This window comes from Sinocyclocheilus rhinocerous, unplaced genomic scaffold, assembly GCF_001515625.1.
Source record: "Sinocyclocheilus rhinocerous isolate Xijiao unplaced genomic scaffold, SAMN03320098_v1.1 scaffold331, whole genome shotgun sequence".
In the NCBI taxonomy this organism is placed as follows: domain Eukaryota; kingdom Metazoa; phylum Chordata; class Actinopteri; order Cypriniformes; family Cyprinidae; genus Sinocyclocheilus; species Sinocyclocheilus rhinocerous.
The window spans coordinates 345,445-365,052 of record NW_015656164.1 but is presented as its reverse complement, the minus strand read 5'-3'; the positions used below and the strand labels follow the sequence as shown (position 1 = coordinate 365,052).

The window sequence follows — 19,608 nt, the reverse complement described above, 5'->3', positions numbered from 1 at the left end:
AAACTGCCAGAATTTTAAAAGATGCTATCTCCGTTTGAATTGAACTTTCAGTTTCGTAACTTTGCAGATATTGTTTATGCTCAAACAGCAACATTACACACTAACTAACGTTAAAAAAGTTAAATCGCAATGATCCACCCCTTTAAAATAGCATCATATGACACCTTTAAGATAAAACGTTGAATACTGATATTTGAAATAATTTAAAACATGAAAAAAAAAGTCGAAATGTGAAATTAAAACCGCCAGTAGGTGGCAGCAAGTGCTGTTAATGAGTGAGTCATTGAGAATCAACCGATTCATGAATATATGCAAATGAATAGGTAAAGCAGTCATAACACACACCAGTCAAGGCTCAGAAGCAGTACACTGAAAAAAAATTATACTTAATTCTTTTAAGGTAAGTGGTTGCAAACAATTTATTTTAGCTACATTTAAATAATAAAAAAGAAAAAGTTGAAAGTCAGTCAACTAAATTTGTTTATTTAAATAAATCGATTGCAACCACTTACCTTAAAAAAAAAAAGTAAATTAAATTAATCGTTTTTTTTTTCAGTGTACGTAACTTAACTACCCCTTCTGCAATTATCATTGTTTAAGAGGAGATATAAACATAGAATTAATGAACATTTTACATTGGATTATCATATTATATATTATGTCAGTGTTTAGAAACACTGTTCAGTTTCTGAAGGTTTAGCCCACATACGAACAAATACAAACTTTTATTTTTATTTAAATTCACAATTTCTCATTCACATTGAACATGTCACACCAAAATTACTCTAAAATGTCTAGTGTACATAGAAATATTTGTAATATTGGGAATATCTTTTTAAACTTTCTGTTTAATTGTCCATAAATATATATTCACAAAAAGTGTGTCCAATTAAGACTGATGACTGCTCTACGATCATATGATATTTCACATTTCTCACCTTATTTATCTCCAAAATGATTAAATGCACTCCACACAAAACATCAGCTGACAAACAATGTCATACATTTATCTTTAACTAAGTCTTTATCAGATTTTAAACACTTTAGATTCGATTTTAGATTTTAAACCTTCACTTTTGCAGAAAAAAAAAAAAACATAAATCGGTTTAGCTATATGGTAAATAACTATTTTTAACTTTGCACATTGAGAAATTCTGCTGATTTTATTTATCTTAAAAGTGCTTGATATCATTAAATACACGTTAGTATGAACTCTAGGGCGAGAAAAACATACTGTAATGCTGTTGAGTCAGAGGACAACTCACTATCAGCATGACAATAACAGAATTGATTCATTTTAAGTAGCTGTGCATTTCTATATATCTGAGATGAGATGTTTTCTGGAGTATTTAATGATATTGATTAATCACTGGGTCACAGGATTGTGATGCAAATCGCTGATCTGTATAAATGAGGGGAGTGAAGTGTTAGATCATTAAACAGGATCATCAAGCCATCATGAAGTCTTTGGTTTTCCTTGCATTTTTCAGCATAGCATGTAAGTACAATAATCAACACAAACTGAGGATTTGCACTTCATTTCTCACCTGGAATGTAATAGCAGTGATTTTCAATTTGTGCGTTGTGACTAAAAATGGTTTGCTGGTTTGTTTGAATAGGGTCTTGTGCATCAGGGTAGCTATGATTTAGCACAGACACTTGTGGGTCATTGGGTCTTCACAGACAAGTGTGCCCAGGAAAATACTTTTACAAATAAAGTTTAAAAGACATGGAAATAGAAATGCATTCTATTTTCAAAAATAGTAAATAAGCAAACAAATACAGAAATACGATAAAAGTTTCATTTAAATTAAAAAAGTTATGTGTAGCCATTAAGCAAAAATTGAGAAATCAGTAACATATTTTCCTTAAATCTTGAATATATGTGAGTATTCAAAGAAAATTATATATTTTCAAAGAGGTTATATATAAGTAAATAGTTATTAGTAAAATAGTTACTAATATTAGTAAACGTACTAATAGTACAAATAGTTACACATATATTAATACAAATAGTATTACAAATATTTACTAATATTAGTAATATTAAAATATAAGTAGTTTATAGCATGCATTATTAATAAACAAATATTTAGGGTTACACTTTATTTTAAGGTGTCCTTGTCACAGTGCAATCATACATTTAAATACGGAGTAATATTAATTAACTACATGTACTTACTATATGTGTAGGATTAGGGTTACATGCATGTAATTATGCATAATTTATTGTTACTATAATAGTAAGTACATGTAACGTTTAAAAAGTACACCATAAAATAAAGTGTTACCATATTTACTTACTAAGCTGCAGAGGTCCTCTCTATGATATAATTTCCTGTCTGGAGAAAAAAATTGCATAAAAGTATAAATTACATTTGACTTTAAGCACATTTTTTGTTTTGTTTTGTATGATGAACAGTATAAGGTCTATTGCAACTTATGTAAAATCTGGTTTCTAATAAGAAAAACTAATTTGAGAACCACTGCTTCCAAGTTTAAACAATACATACTCATTAAATGTCTAACTATATGTACTATAATTAACACTGTCAGATCATGACAACAGACAGTCTATGTACTGTGTGCAGTTGCTGAAAACCATGTCAAGATTGTTGGAGGATATGAATGCGAGCCTCATTCCCAGCCCTGGATGGCGTTTCTGAAAACAAGTTTTCACCAATGCGGTGGATTCCTGATCAATCAGAACTGGATCATGTCAGCCGCCCACTGCTACGACACGTAAGTAACCTCCATGTCTAATAGTAAAACAGTTTAATTAGGCCCAACTGTTAAAGCTGGGGTGTGTAATTTCTGCACCACTATCTACAGCACATCTGTCTATTTTAGCAGCCTGACTCAGCAATGATGAGTTAACTAATAATAAACTAATAATGGTGACAATCGCATGTGTTGTGTGTGAGGCAGCCACAGCTTGTCTGAATGGGCAAAATATTTATTTTAGTTTCTAGAATATTTTAAATAATAAAGATAATTGTATTAAAATTTAGCGCATGTCTTTGGCTGATAGGTTGGCTACTAAGAGGGGCAGAGCGCAACAGCACCCCACATTTCAAAATCTGTGGTGAAAAATGGAAATGCAGATTATGCCCCACTTGTTTTTACCTTATATAAATGTAGTTCCGGACTATGCTATAGCTACCAATCCAAGTCTGCAAAGTGTACTGTATATCAGTCTGTGTCAGGTCAGCAAATCTGTTTAAATTGAGAAAAGTCTTTAACACACAAGATGCCAGAAATTCCCTGAGAATTGACGGCACAGCATTTTTTCCACAACTTGTACCATCCTAAATCAGAGCTTCTGTCTTCACAACCCCCCGCTCTGCACATTTTGTATGTTTCTCTTATCATGTCAGAGGTTTGTACCATTTGACCGTAAGTGCCCTGCGAAGTGGACATCACAAGATATTCTGCCATGATTCAAGTTCGAAAAGGACCTGTAGGATATCAGACCGAATCAGACAATCTAAGATTTGGTCAAACATGGCTGAAACCTGAGGAGCCCAGAATTCCACAAGAGGCCCAAGACACAGGATGTCGTCCGATCTTGTTACTGTGCTAATTACTAGTGTTTTCACTATATTTTGGATATAAATATCCATTGCAGAATTGATGTCATACGGCTCGTTCACGGAATCGCTGGCCGTCTCAGTGATCAGCCGTAAAACAGTGATTCTGTCCCTTACATATTATTGGTGGAGTTCCCTTTAAAATCTTAAATGATTCCCTTTGAGCTAAATTGACCTGTTTCCCTTACAGACCCTTATGTTGAATTCAAAGGGCATTAAAGTTCATGAGATGTGACTACTATGCAAATCTCATGATTACGGTTTAATAACCCTTCACACTACTGTAGTAAGTTTCATCTGTGTGTGAAGACACTGCAGGCAGTAGTGTAGCACAAATCCATGCTGTTATGTTAAGTAAACTTCAGCCGATATCCCGTGTGCAGGGAGTAGGGAGCAGTGAACACGGTGTAGGGACCATGTCAATCGCAACACAGTTCATGCATGGAGCTCTCTTCTAACGAACTGGTGATTTGTGCTAAATAAGAGAGACATGCAAAATATGCAGAGAGGAGGGTCGCGAAGACCAGGATTTAAGAACCAATGTTCTAATGCTGCCTTCATGTGCTATCGTAAATTTCCTATTCCCCACTTATGAACTCATAATTACGTGCTAGTCGCATTGAAGTGTTTTATTGTGGTAAAGAATAAAATGTAGCTTCCCAATGTTTGACAATCATATAAACATTCACCACGATAGATTGTGGAATTTCAGTCAAACACATACTTATTTCACTGTTTATAAAATATACAACATGTTTCAAATGATTGTTCATATATAGCATATAAATACACTACTTTAGTGACAAGACAAAGTGATGTAGTTGTTTTGGAAAAAAACTAATAAAGAATAGCATTGACAGCAGCAATGGCTGTCCCCTCCACCATGTTTAAAGTTTATGGCCCGCCCAACTCGGAAACTCTGGTATCAAAATTATCTCAGTTTCCCAGTAGTAAATATGACTTGAGAGGCGTTCACATCTAATTTCCAATTAGGAAACTTGTATTTACGATAATTCCAAAAGCACGTGAAGGCATCATTAATCAACATTCAAACACAATAAACATTAAGGTGTGAATTCTAGGCTAACCACTTGTGGATGTAGAGCCTGTCAATCAATATTAGAGATCCACCTTCAGGACATTAGACCTCTGCATGTGTTTAGTCATTTGATTGTAAAACTACGGCTACTAGCAGTTAATCATAGGTTAGGCATATAGCCTACAATATGACTCAGAAACCACCCCACATAAATTTATGGTCACAACTTTCTGGGGTAGTGGCATCTTTTTGTCTGACTAATGCAATACGGGGGATTGTTTAAAAGTACAATGAAACAGTCATTATTGGTGGCACTAGTAGTGCAGGTAAGTTCCTCACATGAGGGAAAATAACATTCAGGGTTGTGAGTAAATTAAGGAACTTATTTGTTTTTATCATAATCTCTCTGCTAGCCGCATAGAGGTCCGTCTGGGTAAACACAACATTGCTGTGGATGAGAGCAGCGAGCAGTCCATCCCGTCTGAGCGTGTCATCCGTCACCCGCAGTTTAACTATTCCACCATTGACAATGACATCATGCTGATCAAGTTGCGCAAACCCGTGACTCTCAATAAGTTTGTGAAGCCTGTGGACCTGCCCAAAAGCTGTGCTCCTCCAGACACCATGTGCAGAGTCTCCGGCTGGGGAATCACCATGAATGAAAGTGAGTTCATCCAGAGTATCTTCTTATTTATGGCTCAGACAGATGCTTTATAGTTTTCTGGTTATTATTGTGCTTGATGGTGGTTGCACCACATGGCTTGGAGTTTGACAAACACAATAACAAAAACAAAAAATAACAAAAATTTTGTTAAAATATGTTTTCTGAGAAATAAATAAAGAAGACTTAATGGGCCTTTTTTCTTAATTATGACAACAGGACACTTTTGAATTTAAGAACAGACTAAAATGTCATTTTTTACCGAAAATGCAACACACTCTCATGACTAAATGGTGACTAATTTGTACGGTCTGCTAAAAATAAAAAAATTGTCAAAATCTTGGTTTTTAATTCATGAATTTCTTTATAGCGGTTGATTCTGATAAGCTGCAGTGTCTGAATCTTTCCATCATCTCTGATCGTGACTGTAATGAGTCCTACCCTGACCTAATCACTGCCTCCATGTTCTGTGCTGGATATCTGAAGGGAGGAAAGGGCGTTTGCCAGGTAACGGATTATAGACACAGTACTACACCTTTCAATGCATTAAACCAAAGACAGACATTACATTAGTTATTGGTCTCCAAACATGGTTCCTGTTAAAAATATATATTTTTTTATCCTCATTCTCATCCTGCTCAGGGTGACTCAGGTGGTCCTATGGTGTGTGATGGTGAGATACAAGGTATTGTGTCAGCGGGTGGCCGTTGTGCTGCAAAAGATCAGCCTGGTATCTTTACCAAGGTAGGATGACAACTGTACATTTTAAAAGCTCTATCTATCTATCTTGAAAGAATGAGTTGGCTGTTGATAGCACCTTTGATTTAGATTGCCGGTTAGATTTGAAACCCACCACAGGGTGTCCGGTAAGAGACTTCACGTCACGTTTTGGTAACGGTACGGTTCACTTGGAACCCCAACCGAAGTGGTACTAAAAAAAGTACCAGGTACCAGGTACTGTACCCAGTGGAAAACCCCCAAAAAGTGAACCGTACCGAGCCGTACCGTGCCGTACCATGCAGTGGAAAAGCGCCATTAGTTGATAGATATAGTCGACAGTTGTCTTATATCTGGGAGTAACCCTTGTCACTACAACACTCAGTTACTTGTCGGAGTATACATGTGTATGTGGTTTTCTACAAAAACAGAAAATGCACACAAGTATAAACAATGTTAGAAAACAGATATACATACATATACAGAATATTGGATTAAATACAGCAATTTAAGGATTATTTAGGTGGAACAAAACTTGTTATGTCATAGATTGCCATAGATTAAACAGCACACAGCTTTGCTATCACATAGACTAGAATATAGCTTAACAGCGGTGCTTTGTCTGGGCTTGTTCCACACACATACGCATTAGGTTATTTACGATTTAAGAATACTTAGATATTAAAGCTTTGACAATTAAATTGCACCGAATCATACATGAAATTTAAATTAATAACATCAATATAAACAACTAAGCATGATTTTAATATATATAGAACGCAAAATCATTTTAAAGACATGATAGTCTCATGTTGCTAGCTTATATATGCTAATGTACATCAGAACAGCAAACGCATATATAAAACAGATTAAACGTAATGCACCTATAATAGTTACAAAGATCAGATATCACACACTTACTTTTCATTGACGCACAACACACGTGAATGTAATAAATATACTACATGCAACGGCAGAGGTTTAGTGACCACATCGGTGCTCTGACGAACTCAACTCTTAGCGCCGTGGGCGAGATGCTCGCCTGTGCGTAGATCAGTGAATTCTGATTAGCTGCCGTGTGGGATGCTGCACATCTGTCAATCTCAGCAGAAGAAAAAAGACGTGATCAGCACTCATATTATTCTAACAAATGAATGGCCTTTTAAACATATCTATCTATCTGTCAGTCAGTCCGTCCGTCCGTCCGTCTATCTATCTATCGCCTAGAAAATAGCCTAGGTCTAGGACATGCTAACAGCATGTTCAAAAATCTTCTTCTTCTTCTGTGATATAATATAATAATACTATAATACTCATTATTATCCCTCTCATTGTCCACTAGGTCTGCCTGTTCAACTCCTGGATTACTGAGACTATAAACACATACCAAAACTGATCCCAGCTTCATACTGCAAATAAGGCCACACAATTCAATAAACCTAGTGTGAAACCTGTCAACAGTTTATATGGTTTTTATGTGCAAAAGAAAATCTTTTGAAGAATTATATTCATTAGTTTTTTTTTTTCTCTGATGAATACTTAAAACCTACTGAATAACCATTTGCATAGGTATGAAGGTTGAGCATCTTTCTCTCAGTGCGCAAGACAATATTAAAACCGCACCAGCCAGAATGACCCACAGCTCTGTTTCCACCTGAGCACCATCATACAAAATACACATTAGCAAAGCTAAAGTCAAAGAGAGACAACAAACACTTTGTTAAAGGTTAAACCAGTGATGTGATTTCCTGTTTGTCAAGTGACCAATCCAGTGGAAGACTTTACTCATGAGAAATTTCTTCAAGTAAGATGTGTTTTTATGAAGGTTTTTAACATAAACACATGATCTTCATTCTTTATTAATCATATATACATTTATATTATACAAGATGCTAGCAGAAATTAGCATGATATAAAAGACTGAAATGTGTCAGAAAACACAACCTTCATCCCTCTGGTGTGTGTTTATATTTAGTTCATCAGTGGAAAAGCACAGGTTCTGTTAACATGACTTTGTCAAAACTCTTCACACACTTTGGAAAAAATCCACCTCTGTATTGTGAAAAAAAAACTAAAAGAAACCATTATTCAGAGCTTTTGTTTCATGTAAAATGCAAAATGTGGGGAAATGTAGCTGTACCTGTACTTGGCTCAGCTCCTGACGTACTTCTCCATAAATTTAGACAGCGGTAACTCTACATCTTGAAGTTTTGAGCTTTCTCCAGGATAACAACTATACTGAGGATGATCGCCACGTTAAAAAATTTTTTTTACAGACGGAGCCACAGTATTGTATGTTTACAGTTTTTTTTTTTTTTTACTGCTTACACACAAAATCTTTACTTGTCACACAATTTCTGAAAGCTGACAAACACCAGAACCACATGCCAAATCTGCAAAACCATACACTAATTCTCAGCCTTTGATATTTTACATTTTTTTTGCAAAACACAGCACATAATTCTCTATGTAACACACAAAAATATCAGGAAGTATCTTGATTTTTTTCTTTTTCAAAGACAACCAATCAAAATGCCACACTGATTTATCAGTGCCTCAAACTAACTCCTCACATGTGCAAACACTCATTGCTTTACTTAACACCAATCAACCATGGCTTTAGAATAGGCATATAAATACACATCTGCACAACTACTCTTGGTTGATGTATTTCTTTTCTTTCATACTGTGTAATACTGTATTCACAACCCCAAATTCTTACAGTAAAAAAAAAAAAAAAAAGTTTGGTTTCAATCTTGCTTTCGTGTTTACCGTGAATTTCTCAACATCTCTCTGCCAATTACTTTCAATCTTGTACAGAAATATACTGTACATAGGAGATCAGGAAAGTAGAGATTTACGTTTTGAATAACTATGTGTATATGATATATCTAAAAATATAATATTATGGCAAAGGTGTTTGCAACTTAAGACAAATGTTTGCTTTTGAGATGTGTTTGTGATATTTTGAATGCAGTGCTTCATTTTGCAAGTGATGTAAGGCATTTAGATTTTTGTGTGTGCAATTTTTGGATTTGTGTGTAAAGTTTTGAAAAAAAAAGAGGCAAAGTTTTGAAAATGTTAAAAATGTAAGCAGTTGAAAAAAAAAACTGTAATTGTAATAGAATAAAATGAAAGGAAAGGAACTCACCTATGACAACAATGATTAAAGCACCATTCAACAAACCAGTTAGGATAAGAATCCACCACAGTCTGATTATGTTGAATAACCTTCACTACTGTATGATTCTGACTCTTGCAGAGAACAGTGTCTCCATTAAAGCTTAGGCACTTTAATAGAACAAATACAGAGTACACTACGCAGTTAGTTATTAGGCTACATGTTGCAATCAAAATAATTTCACTGCAGGTCCTTCTGCTGCTGTAAACAAAATTTAATGAAAACAGTTCAACCAAGGCATTATTAAAGTAAGTTTAAAGTTTATTACAACACATCTATAAAGGCTCTAAACATTCAGGTACAAAATTATTCAACTCCCAAAAGTCAAATTCTGGGTAGACTCTATTCTTTATAACCTCAAATAGGGCTGGGTGATATGGGCAAAAAAAAAAAAAATCCTATCAGTTGATATTGATAATTATTTCACATTTTTATTACCTTTTTATATGGTAAAATGTAATGATTCTGACTGTTTGAGTTTTATTGAACTTAACCACTGGTCTTTCACAGTAGCATACATTTAGATCACGATAACCACAGTGAAAACCACACATACAGCACCTCAATACTATGGTAAAAATGTATCTGTATGGTTTCTAGTATTTGTATCAAAAACAGTAGTCTAAATACATTTAGTAGGCTATAAATGCACAGATGCTATAGCTTAATCACACACACACACACACACACACACACATATACTGCAATTATATTCCCTGACTCCTTTAATGCATTTAATTCATGTCTACATTAATAACATCATACAATTTCTTATGATTATCCCACATTTCTTCCACAATACCATGGTGCAGTTAGTGTTACTACAGTAAATCCATGGTGGTGATTTGTTGACTCTTTGCGCACAGTGTTTCTCCTGTTTGTCAGCGCTGTTTCATCTAGCTTTAAACTAGTTTAAATCACCGAGTCATTTGTGTTCTTCGCTGAATTCAAGTGCTCCACACTGGATCTCACAGCGCTGTTTAGTGTTGCTTGACCGAGACTCATCAGCAAGTAAACGCATCCGCTCTAGTAAACTCGCACTGCGCTGCCATTTGAACTTTGAGCCGAGCGGATAAACTGTGTCTGTGTGGCGCGGATCAAATGAGTAGCGCTGTTTCGTTCAGCTTTTGGCGCATAAACGTCATATTGAACATTTAACAAACTCTTGTTAATGTTTTATCAAGGAAAATGATATCGCATGTGGGAGCTGGAGGATAAAGCTACCGCTCGTACGGCAATACAGCCGAAAGACTTCTGGAGATAAACTTAAAAATGTCTCAAGAGATGATAGCAAGTCATTTCGAAAGCTTGACAGTGAAAAATATACCACATGAAATGATTAGATAAAAATGCAAGAAACGAGGAAGGAGAGGTGGTATTCAGAATTGCTTCCGACGTAGATGTACTTGACCGCCTTTGCCATCCCTTATCTTCAGTAACCTGCACTCATTGATCAACAAGGTGAGCATAATAAGATCTTATACAAGGTACTGTAATGAATTCTACGAGGCATCTTTGTTATGCTTTACAGAAAGTTGGTTACAATCTACAATGCCCGACTCTCTTTTTGAGGTACCTGGATTCACCTTTGTGTGAGCGGTCAGGGATAAAGACTCAGGAAAGAGCAAAGGGGAAGGATGTGTGTGTACATAAATGATAACTGGTGCCGAACGTACTCTATGAAATGTAAGATCTGTGATCCAAGTGTGGAAATCCTCGGCATGACTTTAAGGCCCTTCTATAAGCCAAGAGAATTTGGATGCATTTTATTGTTTGTGGTATACGGCACATGAACTGCAGCTCAGTTACACAGATGCACCAGTGATAGTACTTGGAGACTTAAATCATTGTAACCTGGAATCTGTGTTACCGGGATTTGAACAATATGTAGAGACAGAAACAAGAAAAAAAATAATAATTTGTGACAAATGCTTTGTGATTGTGAAGGATGCTTATGTGTCTAGGTGTAGACCACCGATACTGAACTCTGATCATAATGCGGTCCATATGATTCCAGTGTATAAGACTAAACTTAAAAGAGGTAAAGAAAGTGATTAGGCTGTGGTCGAATGAAAGAAGAATTGAGAGCTTGCTTTGAACAGACAGATTGGGAGATTTTTCCTGAAGGTTCGCTAGATGAAAGGACTGAAGTGATAAATGATTATATTATTAACTTTTGCGTACAGTTGGTTATTCTTACTAAAGAGATCATAGTTTATCCAAATAATAAATCATATGTAACCAAAGATATTAAGGAAGTTATGAATCAGAGGAAAGTAGCCTTTAAAAATAAGAACTTTACATTACTTAAACAGACAGAAAAAAACAATAAAAATCAAACTAAAGAAAGCTAAAGCTTCTTATAGACAGCGTTTAGAAGATGAGTTTAAAGCCAATAACAATAAGAAGGTGTGGGATATTTTAAAAACAATGACAGGACTAACATCTTTAAATAAATCAATCATGACAGATAATGAAATTTGTTTTGTTAATGAATTAAATACCTATTTTACTAGATTTAAAATGACTGATAATTGTGTCAACTATAATGAACCTTCCTAAGAAAGGATTGTTATTGATGTTGATGATGTTAGGAAGATGTTTCAGTCTGCAAATAGAAGGAAACCTGGCAGGACCTGAGGGATCATGTCTGATAAAGAATTTTGCTTACAGTATGAGTTGGCGCCAGTGTGGCAACCAATTGTTCAGGAATCTATTGATACACACGCTGTCCCTAGGCTATGGAAAACCTAATATATAAAACCATTGCTTAAAATTTCATGTTCTAAAGAATGCAAGGATTATAGACCTGTAGCTCTTCCTTCAGTAATTATGAAATGTTTGGAAATAATTTTACTTAAACATCTGGGGCCTCATTTATAGCTGTTGCGTACGCACAAAACCTGCCCTGAATGAGGCGTACGCCATTTCCTACACAAAAGGTGGGATTTATAAAAAAACCAAACTTGACGGGAGTCTGCACGCAAACTCTGACCCATGCGTAAGGATTTTTTTTTTCCTGGAGAGAGAAAAGTAATGAAGTAAACAACGATTTTAAACTGTTTTCATTTCATAATATACATTTGCATTAAATATTCCACTCTCGTTAATGGAGATAAGCACTGAAATTACATAAGGTCATTACGCAGAAGTTAAACCAAAATTATATGTATTTAGACATAGCCTATTTGTAGTGGATGCGCTTGATTACTTTTCCTGTGGTATGTTATGTTTTAATGACAGCGAGGAGTGCTATAGGTGTACAATAATTTATCTTTTAAATTATTGTACACCTATAGGTGTACAATAATTTATCTTTTAAAGTAAACTGCACATTGTTATGAGAGAGAAAATATTTTTAGCGAGAACAATGATCAATGATGCGCACTTACTTCGATATTGTGACGGACACTGCTGGATTCAATTTGTCTAAATATAAATGTTAAAAATAAGTCCACACTTACACCACATATATTATGATCACATATCTTATGAGAGTAAACATGTTTAGAGGGCTTTTTCTGACTTCTCGTTTTTTAAAAGATAAATTATTGTACACCTATAGGTGTACAATAATTTAAAAGATAAATTATTGTACACCTATAGGTGTACAATAATTTATCTTTTAAAGTAAACTGCACATCTCATGTTATGAGAAAATATTTTTAGCGAGAACAATGATCAATGATGCGCACTTACTTCGATATTGTGACGGACACTGCTGGATTCAATTTGTCTAAATATAAATGTTAAAAATAAGTCCACACTTACACCACATATATTATGATCACATATCTTATGAGAGTAAACATGTTTAGAGGGCTTTTTCTGACTTCTCGTTTAAACAGTAGGAGGGAGTGATTTCTTTTGAAAGTCAGTTCCTTTTTTTGTCAACTGTGTGTTGATGTAACCTATTTAATCAAACCCTAACTCTCAGTGAAGATTCAATTTGGACTTTTTTGTAAAATGCGTTATGAGATTCATTACAGTTAGATTGCTAATCATGCACACAGTCCATTGGTGCTTGGACCCTGATGATTGCTACTTGTGGCTTTATTTGTAGTATAGATGTCATTGATATACTATAGATTAAGTATAGGTGATTGAATGTTTGTTTGCTTTGGTGTTGCCACCCCTCACAATCCTCATGCCACCCCGTTGCCACCCTACGAAATACTTTTCTAGATCCGCCCATGGATAGATGTGAGCTCATAGTTGTGGTTTGGTTTGTTCTCTTTCAGCTCCACCGCACTAACCACTGAGGGAGGAGCAGCAGTTGTTCACTTTATTGTAACGTAAATACATAATTATGAATACAGCTAATACCACCATTACAATAAAGAGCTATCAAAATATTGATTCATTTCCCTTGTTCATTGAACACACCAGAATACAACTTTTCATAAGAGCAAATAAATCCTGTTCAATTTAGTTTTTTTTTTCAACTGCTTACCTTACATTTTGATTTAATATTAATCAAAAATATTAATTTACCATAAGACAAAAATAATCATACAAAGTAAAACATTTATAAAAAATACATAATATGTTTTATTTAGACATAAGTCAAATGTTACTTAATGTTGGTCAGTATGATTAAAACTTAATTTCACCATAAACCAAAGTTAAATGAGCTCTAATAGGAAAGTAGAATTTCATTCATATAAAACTAAGAAAACTTTGTTAGTCAGTGTTTCATTTTAATATTTATTGTGATGTCTTTTGAAAATATGCATAATATTTTATGTTATGTACTACACTGTAAAAAGTGTCATCTTAAAGAATTATTTCTACCTTATTTTACATATAAAAATCAATGTATTTAGGTGGAAGCAGTCATAATATTTTTTATTTGAATAAAACCAGTAAATTTAGATCTTATCATTTTTAGGTTATATTTTAAAAAAGCTCCAGAAACATAATAAAACTCTGCAGTAAGTAAGGCTAGTATATATTCTGCACATGAATGCTCTGGTGTCAAGGGAACATTTTACTTGTCACACAATTTCTGAAAGCTGACACTCAAACACCAGAACCACACACCAAGTCTGCAAAACCATACACTAATTCTCGGCCTTTGACTCAGTTTTCAATTTCATAAAACACTTTTTGCAAAACACAAAACACAATTCTCTATGTAACACACACAAATCTAACAGGAATTAATATTATGGCAAAGGTGTTTGCAAATGTTTGCTTTTGAGATGTGTTTGTGATATTTTGAATGCAGTGCTTCATTTTGTAAGAGATGTGAGGCATTTTGCAATTCTTGGATTTGTGTGTAAAGTTTTGAAAAAAAAAGACATTTGTATGTCTTTAATCTGTCATGATGTTTCTAAAGATCTGACTGCAGGTTTCAGGAAGTCTTGAGTCTTTAACACAGTCTGTGTCTTTAACCGTCTGTCATCATTCAGTCAGTATGGAGCTCAGTCAACTTCCTCTTGTGCTCTGTGAGTATTATTTTCTCTAAATGTATTTCAGTGGAATTGCTATTATATTATGTAAATAAACAAGTGTTTTAGTGTTCCTAGATTTATGTCTTTTCTTGCTGCTCTCAGAGTTTCAAATCCAGCTCTAGTCCATGATATATGAGTGAAAGAGGAGTTTGATTGAGATGTTGTGTTGTAGATCAAGGTGTTTGTAAGAGTTTGTCTTTATTCTTGTGATCAGACTGTTGGCTTGAAGTTCCCTAAACAGTTCTCTGCTATGACCAAATCTATAAAATACCAGTCAGATGTTTTAATGTTTATCTGGACTCGTACAGTCATCAACACTATATCTTAATATTTGTTCATCTTTATAATTATCTTTCCTTTTTTTTTTCTTTTTATTGTTTTGTCTGTAAGATTTTTTTTTTTTACTGAAAATTGTCAAGTTCCTTAAAATTCACTCAACTTTTTTTTTTTTTTGAGTTTTGAATCTTAAATATTTTAATTAGATCACACTCTTGAAGTTCCTGAAACAGTTCTCTGCTATGACCAAATCTATAAAATACAAGTCAGATGTTTTCATGTTTATCTATACACATATACAGTCCCCACACAATATCTTAATATTTGTTAATCTTTATAATTATCAGCTGAATGTTCACATTGTAATGCGTTTTTCTCTTTGTGTTTTAGTGCTGATTTCAAACATCTACTCTGGACATACTGAAGGTGAGTCAATTTGATTCATATATTTTCAACACATATCAGTAATTCTACATTAACTGTTATAAACCAACTGAGAGTTGAGAAATTACTTACATTTTATGATGATTATAAATGCACCCTTTTAACAAGTTGAATTATTCATGTGACAGTTCTGAGTTGTGACAAGAAACATCAGTCTGTCAAAAACAGCAGATATTTCCTACATTCTCTGTGAAATCAAAATCGAAACAGCGAGAGACAAGATCTTCTGTTGGAAAATTTTCACATCTCATGTTTCCAAATTCCCAATGATTGTGTATTGACAAATCTTTTATAAACGACTATAACAGCTATAGAGAGCAACACTCCAGTCTCATCTGATTTAGCGTGTGTGTTTTACAGTCAAGTAACTGTGTTCTTACAGTAAAAGCAGCACATTGTTTTCATTGTGAATTGTTGTCATTGTACAGAAACACCAAAACCCAAAGTAACCATTAAACCTGCTCAACATGTATTCAGAGGAGAGACAGTCACTCTCAGATGTGACATAAATGCTGAAGGAGTCACTAGCTGGCAGTACAGCTGGTATAAAGAAGATTCAACCGGTGTTTTCAGTGAACTACAGGAACACACATTCAGTCCTGTTACTGAGTCTGACGCAGGTAAATACTTCTGTTATGGAGCAAAGACAGACAGATCACGCAGATCACACATCAGTGATGAAGTTACACTGACAGTATCAGGTGAGTTTGATCATCACTTCACATACACACACAAGTTTAACATGGTATTAATGAGTGATTTCTCTATTTCAGATAAAGCCCAGTGCCGACATCGAGCAGAAACTCACGACTGTATGCGCGCTTAGAGACAGATAGACGCGACGAATACGTACAAAAACACTGCGACTCACAAGACAAAAAACATGAAAACACCTTTCTGTCGGGAAAGAGAGAAGCCGCAGCGTGTGAACGCGCCGCCATCTTGTTCATGTAGCAACACCTGAATAAACTGGTTTCATAAAAACATATTATAGAGATTAAAGATATTTAATCAGTCTGAATACTCTGATTATACCATCAAAGGTCTTTTATAAAACTCATGTAAAAATGTCTGCTCATTTCTTGAGGTAACTGCACTTTTTCACTTTATACAGACAACAGATATCGTTCTGATCTGCTCTCAGACAGCAGCAGAGGAGCTGGAGGAAACTACACTGTCAGTTCTGCTGCTCCAAAACACACAGGAGTTTATGTGTGCAGAGCAGAGAGAGGAAAACCAGCCTATAACACAACCATCAGCAACACACAGTTAATATGTGTCACTGGTGAGTTCAAACTGAACCACAGAATGATTGAGGAGGTCCTAAACAGACCAAACTAGCCAGCAAAACCTTGAAAAACTTTTAATTATTATGGTGTAAAATTGTCATGAAAAATATATAAACTAAACTATTGTGGCACAAAAGTGTTACTTACGTAAGTGGACTTGAGGGAACATAATCAAATAGGTGTAATAAAAATGTATAATCTGACCTATTTATTAAATAGTGTTTTTATTATGAAATTTATTTTTAATTTTTATGTTATTGACCACACCTTGATTCTAGGAGGCACTTTATCAACAACACAGGATGGACCGTATAAACACTTTATCATTCATTTTACAGTTTGACTATCTGCCTACCGATAAATTAGTAAATTAATATACAACAAACTCAGTTAACTATAAATACTACTAGGTTCACACTGTACAGGCAAAGAAGAATTGACCCCCGAGTTGAGTCTGGTTTCTCCCAAGGTTTTGTCCTCCAATAGTAACACCTTATGGAGGTTTTTGTTGGTTATCACAGTTGTCTTTGGCTTGTCTGCTGATGGCATAATGACAAATATATTAAGGTGTTTATTTTTATCAAGTTTTAAATAGAAATACTCAGTGAAGACTTATGGATTTTCAGATATTATAACTTTAATATTTTTCTGAAAACCTGCTTTGAAACAATTTGTGTAAAGTGTTATATCAATAAAGCTGTCTTGACTTGATTTCTGAATTGTAGCTGTAATTGTCTTCTCAGGTGTTTCTCCTCCAGTCTCTCTGATCGTCAGTCCCAGCAGAACTCAACACTTCACATTAGTCTCTCTCTCTCTGAGCTGTGAGGACCAGACTAAATCTACTGGATGGACAGTGAGAAGATACAGAGACAGCTGGCGGCTGGAAGATTGTTCATCAGTGTGGGGATCACAAACAGGATCTACTTGTACAATCAGCTCCACCATCCCATATGACACTGGAGTTTACTGGTGTGAGTCTGAATCTGGAGATAAACATCATCCTGTTAATATCACTGTACACTGTGAGTCTGTGTTTCTGTATTTTTCACAAAACCCTCATTTCTTGTTTCAGATTTAAATAGCCAGATTGTGATCTCAATTCAATCTTATTCCTAAATGACAATGAATCCACTAGACTAATAAACCTTTGACTATTAAACCATTGCTCAAAACATTGAGATTCTAAATGTATCCAGAATCGTGCAGTCATTTACCCACATGTCATGTTTATTTGTTTATATTTTTCATAACCCCCATGAGAAAATTTGTTATTATTATTTTTGTATTGATTATTGTAACTCTGTCCTATTTGGGTTACGTCTCACATTTTCCATAAGCTAGAACGTAGTCAACCTTTGACTTTTGTCATAAAAAATAATCATATCTTAAAACTCATATTTTTAAATAAGCTTTTCCTGATTAATTGTAATTTATGGGTTATCTTTATGTTGAATAGATGTTGCTTTGATTGTATTACTGTCTTGTAATTTATGATTGTCATCAAGTTGTAATGTGTTCTTGAGTGTTTTCAAAGGCACCTCTAAATAAAACGCATTATTATTATTATTATTATTATTGTTGTTGTTGTCTCCACATTGTTGTTACATTCTTACTATAATCTTACTATTTGTCAGTTGATGTTTGCTCTGTTTCTGTAGTTGGTGTGATTCTGGAGAGTCCTGTTCATCCTGTGACTGAAGGAGAAACTCTGACTCTACGCTGTTTAGATCAGTTTTCAACCCCACCAAACCTCAGAGCTGATTTCTATAAAGATGGATCACTCATCCAGAATCAAACTACAGAGATGATCATCTCTAATGTCTCAAAGTCACATGAAGGTTTCTACTCCTGCAAACACCCAGAGAGAGGAGAGTCACCCAAGAGCTGGATCTCAGTCACAGGTGAGAGTCAATGAAACTGTGAGCTGGTTGATTTCTTCTCATGTTCTCGTTCAGATATGGTGCTTGATAAAGTGCTTGTGTGTCTCTTCTTCAGTGTCTCATTCAGGATCTCCGATCTCTGTCCTCCACACACTCAGTTCTGTGCTGGCAGTTTCTCCATATCTGCTCGTGACAGTCGTGCTGATTTTCAAATGCTGCAGGATGAGAGGTAAATGTCTGTCTGATTTATTACATTATATTTATTATATTCAGTTAAACACCAAGTTGGTCATCATGAGAAAGCCAACCTACTGATAAGCTATTTAAGCTTTTTATTATTCTTAGTCTAAATTTCTGAACGCTACTCCTCCTAGAGCTTTCAAGCTAGAACCACCAAACTCAGCCCAGCTCTTCAGACTGATCTCACTTAGTGTGCTAGATCTTTTCAGACTGATCTGACTTATGGTTTTCATCAAAATGAAGATAAAAATCATAAAAATCCCATAGACTTGCATTGACAGAATGTTCAGATGAGCCAAGACTATTCAAACTCCAACTGTCTAAATTCTAATTTAAATTCCCAGAATCCCTTGAGACTCAATCAAACGTCCCTTCTATGTACTATTTATAATCCCTTTATACTCATTCAAACTATCTATCTATCTATCTATCTATCTATTGGTTCAGCGCTTGCCTGTGGTTGTCACAGTTATGTATAAAAACATAAAAACACATTCAAAACATCACACATAGAATATCCTGCATTGTTTTCTTGTCTTTTTTTCTTTTCTTTCCGTCTTTTCCGTGGGAACGTTAGTACAGTGGTCCAGATGATGCCAGGTTGTGTTTCCCCCCACTTTGACTGCTGCTGGAGTAGCTCTCACCACTTCTTAGGGTCCCTTTTCTCCTGGGCTCATTCCATTTTCTTTTTTCCTGTAAATAGATAGCTCTATGTATGGCAGTTAATTTCTTCATATATGATCGAAGTTCCATTTGTAATTGCTCTAGAGGCGGTCCTTTGTAGGAACCTCTACAATATAGCACAGCATGGGTCGACCCGTAAGCATTTCATGCG

General features: G+C 34.9%; 2 protein-coding genes across 2 annotated transcripts in view; both read left to right on the top strand.

Moving 5' to 3' along the window:
- Positions 1-1,458: 1,458 nt before the first annotated feature.
- On the top strand, positions 1,459-7,425 carry LOC107719719 (trypsin-2-like). Its single transcript, XM_016527205.1, has 6 exons — positions 1,459-1,498; positions 2,592-2,742; positions 5,043-5,293; positions 5,661-5,797; positions 5,933-6,034; positions 7,350-7,425. The coding sequence occupies exons 1-6, from the start codon at positions 1,459-1,461 to the stop codon at positions 7,401-7,403; spliced, it is 735 nt and encodes a 244-aa protein (XP_016382691.1). The 3' UTR covers positions 7,404-7,425.
- Positions 7,426-14,603: 7,178 nt separating this feature from the next.
- Positions 14,604-19,608, top strand: part of LOC107719714 (uncharacterized) — an 11,090-nt gene continuing 6,085 nt past the window's right edge. The window contains exons 1-8 of the mRNA XM_016527200.1: positions 14,604-14,638; positions 15,311-15,346; positions 15,793-16,065; positions 16,138-16,176; positions 16,479-16,649; positions 17,379-17,675; positions 18,312-18,554; positions 18,649-18,762. Of these exons, the coding sequence (XP_016382686.1) occupies positions 14,608-14,638; positions 15,311-15,346; positions 15,793-16,065; positions 16,138-16,176; positions 16,479-16,649; positions 17,379-17,675; positions 18,312-18,554; positions 18,649-18,762 (1,204 nt within the window). The 5' untranslated portion in view covers positions 14,604-14,607. The remainder of the gene's footprint in view (positions 14,639-15,310; positions 15,347-15,792; positions 16,066-16,137; positions 16,177-16,478; positions 16,650-17,378; positions 17,676-18,311; positions 18,555-18,648; positions 18,763-19,608) is intronic.